The 11,060-nt window shown below is 39.2% G+C and overlaps 1 protein-coding gene across 1 annotated transcript; it reads left to right on the top strand.

Annotated features, from left to right (window-relative positions):
• The first annotated feature begins 3,022 nt into the window (after window positions 1-3,022).
• On the top strand, window positions 3,023-10,768 carry LOC132840384 (teashirt homolog 1-like). Its single transcript, XM_060862018.1, has 3 exons — window positions 3,023-3,062; window positions 7,765-10,110; window positions 10,195-10,768. Exons 1-3 carry the CDS (start codon window positions 3,023-3,025, stop codon window positions 10,746-10,748), a joined length of 2,940 nt encoding a protein of 979 aa, XP_060718001.1. The 3' UTR covers window positions 10,749-10,768.
• Window positions 10,769-11,060: the final 292 nt, after the last annotated feature.

Here is an 11,060-nt window from a genome sequence, read left to right as displayed (position 1 = left end):
CTGAGGCTTTGGCTTGGGTAAAGAGCTAGCAGCTCCGTGCCCTGGGTATTTTTTGGAAACTGGTTCTCAACTAACCCCACTATAAAGGATATGTTTGTTCTCCTCTTCCCACATTATAAAAAATTCAGCAACGGTAAGCTGGTACGGTTTGGTATCCACTTTTGATTTAGCTAGCAATCGGACCATCCGGTGGTTACTTTCCAAGTAGAGCTTCTGTCTCTAATGATGGAAAAATTTGGCATTCTCAGCCAAGTCATCTGTGCCTGTAAATATGAATGCTAAGTTGAACACTAGGACCTAGCAGTCCAAGAACCGTTCCAACACAAGAGCTCAGAGTAGACAGGCCTAGTATGCTCTAAGGTGGAAGCTGTCCTTTGAATTGTGTCCAAACCATTGATAGGATCTGCACCCCATTTTCCTGTAGTCCATTACAAGCTTAAGCACCCTAATAATTCAAAATAGATGTCTATGAAAAATACCTTTTTGCTAGTAATCATTTCAACTAAAAAAAATTAGGAGAACAGAACATTTTGGCTAGAAGACATTCGAAATAACCTTGTGGTTGGACCCAGTATTTCTGCCCACACTGTCACATCACCAACATTGTTACACATCAACAGTTTTACAAGCCAACCTGCAAAGCATTGGTTGTTTAACCCAATGGTACTCTTTATTTTGTTCGTCTGTCACTGAGGGGTTCTCTTGGTGGACATGACCACCAAGGTCCTACATTAACATGATGGACATTACTTAAAGGCATTCTGCTTCAAGAAAACTGTACTACTGAGTTATCCAGGTGATCCTCAGTGCCCCCACAAGTTATAAGAGGTAAATTAGAAAGCTAAATACATATGTATATATGGTTCCGTGAACCCTCAGATAGACGCTGGGGTTAATTGTAATTTTAACCTGGCGATTTGTTTTCGGTGAAAGATGGCTGCAGGCAGGGGCGATTCTAGAATTTTCATTTTAGGGGGGCTCAGCCCCCAGGGTAGGGTTGTATACTACTAACCTTATTGCAATCCACTATTCGTGAATAGTTGTGAATGTATTTTTTTTTTTTTACAATAAAGACTTCCTGATTCATTACTCACTGTACAAACACACGTACACACGTTTCCAGTACAAACACAACATTTTACTGTTTGCATTTCTATGCTCACATAAAAACCTCAGATAAGGAACTTTTTGACAAAATAAAATAAACTTTTAACCAACTTTAACCAATATATAATTAAAATTATGTTTAATAATACAAAACAAAATAACTCCACATGATGTTTCTCTCTCTGTGCCATTTAGTGCTTTCAGACAATATAATGATGTGTGTCTTTAATCATTTCTGTGCATGGCTGCATATTTGTAATGCCGAAATACACAATAATATGTTTTACATTTTAAAAGGTCAATTAAAATAAATCATGGTCGTTTTCTAAAGTATGTTTTCATGGGTGTTAATCGCTTCATTTTTGTTGGAAGAAAAAACAACTATCACACTGTGATAAGGGCTGAAGTTGAACGCAGCGAAGACGCATTGGATGAGAAACCGAACTGTGTATTGGTCCAGTAAACTGCAATTACAAGAACTGCACCGATGCAGATGTCATATCATAGCAATCCATCAATAAAAGCCCACACACCTTTGTACTCTCTGATGTTCGCTCTGCTCGGCGTCCCTGCGGATTGAAAAACGCGCTGAATCCACGCAGACTCAGTTCAGGGGAGGAGCCGAAACATGACGCAGCTTGTCGCCGCTTCAAATGCGTTTTTAAAGGGGACTGAAGCGATCAATAAATAATTAATCAAATAATTTTTTAGGGGTGCTGGGCAGAAGTTTAGGGGGGCTAAAGCTAAAAATGGCCTTGTGACGCCCCTGGCTGCAGGTGAAGTGGTATGTATTACAAATACTGCACCATGGGTTACTTTGCTGGATTTTTTTTGTTGGAAGGCTCAGCATATATACAAAGATCATCACCTTACATGCAATTTTATCTGGAGTTCCATTTATAAATTCATATATAGTGTTTAAACTTCTGGCTTAAATATTACACTGATTTATTTAAGCATATAGGTTAATATGTATGATATGGCAATAAGACAAAACCTTCTGGATTTGTACATGTTGTTTGACTATTGCTTACCGGTTAAGCTTCTAGCATTAATAGGTTTAATGCCCTGAAACAAATTCCAGACTCTAAAAATGACATTCATGAGTGCATTAATCTGATTTTATAAAACAATTCATAGCGCCTGCAAATATGTTTTTAAAGCAAGCAGGTTGACTTATAACTCAACAGTCTACATTTGAAAGAAATCATCTCTCTGGATCTAATAAACCAATATAAAACTAGAAATCTATTCAGTCGTGTAAATATAAATATGCGAGCAGTAGGAGGAGTGTAACAGAGGGAAAGGCTGGAGGTGTGTGTGTGTGTGTGTGTGTGTGTGTGTGTGTGTATGAGTGTACACGTGCGTACCAAAGCCATTAGCGCGGATTCCACATAGACACACAAACACAGTGAGTTGGAGTTCTGTATCGTATCCAACACTCTTTCTGTTTGTATTTAAAGTATCGGAGATATCGCCTACTGATAAATCGGCGCACACTTTAAAGGACCAGCGGTGAAAAAAAACTCCTAAAGTTTATACCCCCTTTTTCTGGTTGGTGGTGGAGTTGTTTGCTCATTTTCTCCGATGATGATGATGGTGATGATGATGAAGAAGAAGAGAAGGATGACTCTTTATCAGTCTGGCAAGATGCTGTGTGAGATTTCTCTGTGTTAATCTGCAGATCGAGTTCGGATGAGTAACCAAACCGGCGCAAACCGCATGCGCTCTTTACGCACAGTGGAGTGAACTTTTCGAGTGATTTTTTTTGTTCTTGTTGTTGCTCTGACTGAAAGTGTGTGTGTGTGTGTGTGTGTGTGTGTGTGTGTGTGTGTGTGAGAGAGAGAGAGAGAGAGTGTGTATGTGTGTGTGCGTGTCGTGATTCCTGCATAAGAAGATCAGCACTGAGAGAAGGATGGCGAGGAGAAAACAGAGAGAACCCAGGAAATCTGCAGGTACAGGAACACCACTATGGTCACGAGCATGCACATGCACCACTAAAAACTTATATTTAAAAATCTAGAAGGTAAAGATATCTAAATCACTTGTGCCTGGTGTTTTAATAATAAGATATTGTCTTGTGATGTTATAAAACGATATGCGTAATGAAAGTGCAAAGTGATCAGTGCGTAACGGTAGCTAAAACGTAACAAAAATAAGCTCAGTGGACTTGTACAAATGATATAAGTGTGAAACATATTCGCCTGTGTGTATGAAATGACAGACGAATGAAGTTTCTTAGTAGAATTGATTTATTTGCATTGACTTGTGATTTATTTTTCTGACATACTGAACATAAAGTGTACTGTGCCTAATTTTGGCTTTACAGCCTTAAATGGAATAGTGTATTTTTTTTATTTAGGGATAAAAATAGCATACAAGCAATCAGAGAAACTTAAACTTAAACAGACTTAAACATATGAACTTTTGACGTCACTTTGGTGTAAACTTCTGGACGGATTCACACAGATGATCAAAGTGGCTCATGATTCTAAACGAGCTGCAGAAATTTAGCAGAAAAAAAGCCAACAAGGGCAAAAAAAAAAGCATGGGTTTAATAAATATAGTGGATGCTTTAATGCCTGTAAAAGCTGAAAATGTGATCGTTAGAGATTTGTACCTGAGAGAACCTGATTTTAACAAATACATTTTTTTGATTTCATACAAATAAAGTGGTAAGAAAAGGTAAGAACAGTAACTCGTTCTTCCCCTAATATTGACTTCTTTTTTTATACAAGATTTAATCGCAAGCCTGAGACTGTGCTTGATGATCGAGGAAATGCACGTAATAAAATGAGCTGCTTTTGGGTGGATATTTATGGATTATATTTGTTTTCATTTTATTTCAGTAGAAGGTTTAAAAGCGATGTGTCCGAGCAGCTTTACACGAATTTGGATCCAGACTCAAAGGTGCCAATGACGAGAGGAAACTACTTAAGAAGGTTAGGAAGGGAGGACTTGACTCTGAAAAAACCTTGAAAGCAGTTCTCGTCCTATCTTACTCGACCCTGGATAGTGTGAACGCAGTAGAAAAAGGACTAGAGTACTAGACAAAGTCACTAACCAACCAAAGAGATGAATATTTAACCTCAGAATGTGTTTCTGATTTCAGAACAGGGAGAAGAATCAATGCCAACGTTCTTCAGTAATCGTTATTGTTTTGCTAACTTATTATGGTAATAACTCTAATGGACTGACTATCAATGATGCAAAAAAGTAACATATTCTACAATAATTTCACAGAAAAAACACATACTAGTTCAATTGTAATGAAAAAGTCTCAATAAGGCAAAATTCTTTTCAGAGTATAGCAAATTTATTTAAAATTAAATATAGCAAAAAAATGTTAAGGTTTTTTCTTTACATCTCTAAAATGTGACCAGTGGAGCGAATGAGCTGATAAACGCAGAGAAATCTGCAGAAAATCGACCGCACACTCCGGGATCATAGACTGAAACATATTAAACATTAATCACACTAATGTTTATTCTTATTATTGGATTCAGTTAAGTATGAAGCGTAGCAATAATATATGTTCAGGGTGGCAGAAGAAATAAAAAAAACATTATTATGATTATTAATGTTGTTTTAAAATCACTATTAACTGCTATTATTATGATTGGAACATTATTTATTATTTTTGCAAGGACAGAAATTGACTTTTAACGTAAATTGAACTCATTTTACATGATTTTTTTTCCTGAATTCTTTTTGAATTTTCAGATTCTTTTTTCTAAACGGTTCAGTAAAACCAAGAAAACTGCTGTAGATATGATGAATATCTTTATGTCTTTTTTTATTTTTTTTTATTTTGAAGACCTTTTGAAGATTGTGTGGATGAAATTATTATCATTAAAAAGCTCTAATGTCAACAGTAAATCGGTAAATATTAGGGAAGATTGTGTTTCCTGTTGAAATTGTTCATAATATTCTGGCCTGAAATAATCTTTATAACAATCTTTAATGACGTTCGGTCATGAGGACGGACTAAAGATCCTTGTTACATAACAGCAGCAGAGTCAGAGTAGTGGAGTGGAGGATAGTTAGGAGGGTTTGAGGAAATCTACATTTGAGGAAATCTACATTAAAAAACTGAGAGTTAAAGATTTAGTACAGATTCAACATTTCTGTTACATTTCACTCAAGAGAAATTAAAAAAAGATTCAACCGGATGTTTTTATGTGCAGTAGATCAACAGAAAGTTTTATTTAAATGCAAATATTACAGAAAATGTGAGATTTTATTATTATTATTATTATTATTATTATTATTATTATTATTATTATTATTAATAATAATAATAATAATAATAATAATAGTAATAATAATAATAATAGAAAGGAAATACAGAATATTTTAATATATTAATGGATTTATTTATTTACATAATAAATCTATTATTATACATGGTACATGGTCACGCTTGAATTGTGTGTGTGTTAATGTAAATGAGAGGGAAAATGAGCATTTAGCATTAGGCATTGAGGCAGAACCCTATGTTAACTGAAACATCTGTGGCTGCTGCTGCTTGCTGTACACGGAAAGACGTGCGCGTGTGTGTGTGTGTGCGTGTGTGTGTGTGCGTGTGCGTGCATGTGTGTGTCACTAAGATCTCATGCATTTTGCATTACATGTTTTCAAACACTGTTGCTGCATGTGATCTGTCTTTGTTTATTGTCTCTCTTTCTCAGCCTCACTCTGTCTCTTTGTCTCTCTGGTGTTCTCTCTCTCTCTCTCTCTCTCTCTCTCTCTCTCTCTCTCTCTCTGTGTACCTTTTGATGTTTTTTACTTGGGAGAATGGGAAAATGATATCTGCATGCAAAACATCTCACACTATAATACCATCACTCTCTAAAAGTGTGTGTGTGTGTGTTTATGTGTGTTTTTATAGTTGTGGCTGCTGCTTTCATCTGTAATCAGACATTGTAATCAAAAGATTTCTCCATGGACAGGTGGAGAGATTAAACAGGTACATGACATGGTAGACTTTTCCTGAACGAGTTTAAGTGGAGGTTAAATTAGTTTACTTTGATTTTGATTGGTTTACGCTCTAGATGAATGGTTGTGCTTGGAATGAGATGAGTCTCAGCTCTGATTAGGTGGTTTTGGGATGAGTTTGGATGTGTTTTGGGAAGTAAAGGCTGGATTTGGATTTGTTTAGACATGTTTATGGGTGAATTTGAATGGCTTTGTGTAGGACATGAATGCTGGGTTTGGTTGGGATAAAACAACACACTCACACATGGCATTCGATTACTTGTTTTGTGTCATTAATGAGCGTGATGTTGACTTGAACAGCACAAACCATGAAGTTTCAAATGCAGCACAACCGTCTTACTGCTGTGGATTCTCTGAATCTGATATTTTCCTGGATTTGGATTGTCTTAGAAATTGAAACAGGACATCATTTAATGATCTTGTTAGGGACAGTGTAATTGGTGTGTGTGTGTGTGTATGTGTGTGTGTATGTGTCTCAGCTGGAGAGTGTTCCTCTGGGTTTGGAGGTGAAATAATCCCCATCTCTTTCCATGGTGATGTAACACACAACACATCAGAAAACACACTCTCAAATAATTCAGCATTTCATCCACGCTTTCATCACACTGAGGTTATACATTAACAACCTCTAGTCTCTGTCTCGCTCGCCCTTCTTCTCGCTTCTCTTTAGTGTCTCCATCTCTGTTTTCTCTAGTGGTAAAAGCGTAGTAAAGAAATGACAAATTGTCAGTGTATATTTTGCTTAAACAGCATTGTGTGTGTGTGTGTGTGTGTGTGTGAGAGAGAGAGAGAGAGAGAGAGAGATCATTTGTGTGTGATGTGACAGACGCTGTTGGACCACTGCAGATGGCTCTGTTTTAGCCATCACCTTGAACTGTAATTTGTGTGTGTATGCGTGTGTATGCATGTGTATGCGTGTGTGTGTGTGTGTGTGTGTGTGTGTGTGTGTGTGTGTGTGTGTGTGCGTGTGTGTGCGTGTGTGTTTTCAGACTAATCATCTCTTTGTATCACATTACTTATATTCTCATTCTCACTGTGTTCTGTAAATCTCACTGTTATATCACTGTAAATATGATATAAACCATTAACAGTCCAAGAAATGTTATAAAGATACTTAGAATAATTTTTTTCTGCTTGTGTAAACATAACTGGATAAAAAAAAACCCACAGCAATACGTGCACTTTGTACCTTAAGTCGGTCGTGTTTCCATCACACCAACCTTGGGTGTACTTAACAGTTTCATCAGCGTACTTGTTTCATCAGGAAAGAGTGATGCTAGGACAAACACTCATACACACACACACACACAAAAATACATATCACCATAGAAGCAAGTATCATCATCTTATGTTTGTTTGTGTATGTGAATTAAGCACCAGAAGCAACGGTCATTGATTATGCATGCATATTAGTGGTGAAAGCATGTGCTAATTATGTTTGTGCTTATTGCGCTTGTCAACTCTCTGGATATTATATATGAGGTTATTTTATAGGCAACAATATGAATGTAGAGAAAGATTAAACAAAAGATTACATACCTTAAAGCTACAGGAACACCGAGGAACTGACTCCACAAGAAAAAAAAAAGATTTAAAGGAATAGCTTTTCAAAATCTTATTACGTAGGATTGATTTGATTTCTCTCTCTCTGTTTCTCAGCTTACCTTCCATTGGAGATTAAAGCAGCCACTTTTGAAGACAAGCAACTTCAAGATGACGGTCTTGCTTTGAATGACCATAGGCAATACATATTCACTGAGGAAGAGGAAAGAGATGCAAAAACGTCTCTGAGATTTCAGGACTCCCCTAACAGTAATGGGACCAACCCAGATACTGGCTGTCTTTCCCCGCTCAGTGACACCGGTGATCAGATCCCTGATTTTAAAAGCATTGATTTAAAAGAAGGACATGAAGAGGAAGAAGCACGGAGCAGCTCGGACAACGGCGTTCTGGATAACCGAGCTCGGACAAAAGCCTTCTGCACAAACCTGATCTCTGATGCATCGTGGTCCGACGTTGTGATGAATATCATGAAAAGTAGAGCAACCGCGTCTAGCACGGCTAGCATGACGCAACCGAATGGCAATAACATAATTAATAGACCAAGCAATCACAATCGAAATATCCTTAACGGAAAGGCAGAAAGCATTTCAAATGGCAGCACAGTTACTAACTGCAGCATTAAGGCTTCTAACGGTCCTGGTGTGGTGTATGACTGGCATCAGGCTGCTGTAGCTAAAACACTCCAACAAACACACCACCACTTATCACCAGACTCAAGCCTGTTCAGCACGGTGCAGCTCTACCGGCAAAACCACAAACTCTATGGTTCTGTTTTGACTGGTGCTAGCAGGTTCAAGTGCAGGGACTGCAATGCTGCATATGACACATTAGTAGGTCTTACAGTTCACATGAACAATACTGGTCATTACCATGATGACAACCGAGAGAAAGAAGAAGAGAATAACAGCAAGCATTGGTCGAAGCCACGCAAGCGTTCATTGATGGAGATGGAAGGCAAGGAGGATGCCCAAAAGGTACTGAAGTGCATGTTCTGTGGCCACTCCTTTGAATCTTTACAGGACTTAAGTGTCCACATGATTAAGACAAAGCATTACCAGAAAGTGCCTCTTAAAGAGCCTGTGCCAGCTTTGGCCACCAAACTGGTTCCGGCAGCCAAAAAAAGATTTCATGATTCCCTAATTTCCCCTTGTTCCCCAAAGTTGATTACATATTCCAGGAAAGAGGCTTCAGTGTTTCCTGTGAAGGGCATTGTTAATCCTTACGTTACACCAAACAATCGCTATGGATACCAGAATGGTGCCAGCTACACTTGGCAGTTTGAGGAACGCAAAGCACAAATTCTGAAGTGCATGGAGTGTGGGAGCTCCCATGATACACTGCAGCAACTCACTGCCCACATGATGGTCACAGGCCACTTCCTGAAGGTCACAAACACTGCAGTGAAAAAAGGAAAGCAGCTAGTGTTTGATCAAATTGTGGAGGAAAGCACACAGTCAATTCCGTTACCTCCAACAGCTGCCGTTGTTAAACACCAGTCGGTGTCACCTGCTCTGTCTTCTGGATCAGAGGCCAAGATGGAGGAGGTTTTCGAACCAGTGGCGAAAAGGATCAAGGAGGAGAAGGAAGAGGTCAGCATGGATTCTACATCATATAAGTACCTTACAGAGGAAGACCTTCAGGAGACTGCTAAAGGAGGGATGGACATTCTGAAGTCTCTTGAGAACACGGTGTCCAGTGCCATCAGTAAGGCTCAGACAGGTGCGCCCACCTGGGGAGGATACTCCAGCATCCATGCCGCTTATCAACTTCAGGGAGCTGCGAAGCCGTCTATTGTACCTCCGGTGGTTCAAAGTGTGCAAGCAGTCATCAATAGCAACCTTCTTTCACTCAATCCTGATTCTGGATCACTTATTTACACTCCTCCCACACAGTCATTGCCCTTGAGCCTCAGGAACAGCGTATCTACCATGGAGGAGCTGATGGAGAAGGTCTCGGGAAGGACCTTGGTAAAGAAAGAGAGGGAAGAAAGGACGGGGATTGCAGATGCAGCTACGTCAATATCACCGTTAATGAGAGACAACAAAGTTAGTGTTGATACAAAGACAAATGTAGGTATGTGTAAAGTGGAACCTATGGAGATGTTAGTAGAAAGCCATAATACGAACCATAGCCTAGAGTTAGACAAGTCACCCATCGGTAATGGCCACTGTTTAGGGATTGCTAATGATCAATCATCTGAGAGGTCTTTTATAAGCCCTCTAAATTCACTCCAGTTAGTTGTGAACTCGCACCTTCCCAAAGCATCTAAGGTGTTCAGCTCCTCCTCTGATCCTCTTTCTGTGTTATACAAGATCAGCAACAGGGTGGACAAAACTGCCCACCATTCGTCATCTGATGAGCAAAATGGGACGATTGACACAGATTTATACAAGGACAGTGACCAGCCTATAGATCTGAGAAAATGCAAAAGCACTACTGGCAGCATCCATAAAGAAAGCACTATCAACACCAGCAACCTCAAGGTAATAAACAACAAAGCTAATGGAAGTAAGGCTCATCACCCAGGCTTATCTCTGTCGGATTCTCTAAACCTACCAGAAAATGCCCTCATGGACATCTCAGACATGGTAAAGAGCCTCACTAGCCAGCTCACTCCCAAGTCCTCCATTCCACCGTACCTTTTAGGGAAATCTGACACTGATAGGAGTTCATCTGAGGAGCCAATGGAAAACTTTTCTTCTGCGCAAAAGCAAAAAGGTCGTCAGTCCAGCTGGAACCCTCAGCACTTACTCATTCTTCAGGCTGAGTTTGTGTCAAGCCTGAAACAGACCCCAGAAGGTTGCTACATCGTAACAGACCTCTGTCCTCACGAACGTGTAAAAATCTGCAAGTTCACAGGTCTCTTAATGACCACGGTGTCACACTGGCTTGCGAATGTGAAGTACCAGCTGCGGAGAACAGGAGGGACCAAGTTTCTAAAGAACCTGGACTCCAGAAATCCTTTGTTTCTTTGTGGAGAGTGCGATTCAAAATTCCAGACTCCTTCTGCTTACATTAACCATCTGGAGTCTCACCTCGGTTTTAGCCTCAAGGAAATGTCCAAGATGTGTCCGAGGTGAACGAAGGAAAAATGGCGTCTTGACTTGAAGAGTCATCAGACGATCATCTGGTGTTTTTACCCTACGTTCTCACTGGCGAGTGACAAAGCAATAGATGACAACTGCAAGACTCGACACAACTTGATTTATGAATATTTTCTCGATTGTTTTGCAAATTATTGCCTTGACATTATATCTTGAAGTTATATCTCAGAAGTCCACACCCATAAGCAAAACTGGGAGAAACACCAGTGTCTTTTTACTTGCTAGTGCGAACGCAGGGTTAATGTTTTGGAAGATGGACAGTGGATGTTGTTGCACATTTTCTCAATC

This window comes from Tachysurus vachellii, chromosome 1 (genome assembly GCF_030014155.1).
Source record: "Tachysurus vachellii isolate PV-2020 chromosome 1, HZAU_Pvac_v1, whole genome shotgun sequence".
NCBI lineage: Eukaryota > Metazoa > Chordata > Actinopteri > Siluriformes > Bagridae > Tachysurus > Tachysurus vachellii.
This window is presented reverse-complemented; position numbering and strand designations above follow the sequence as displayed.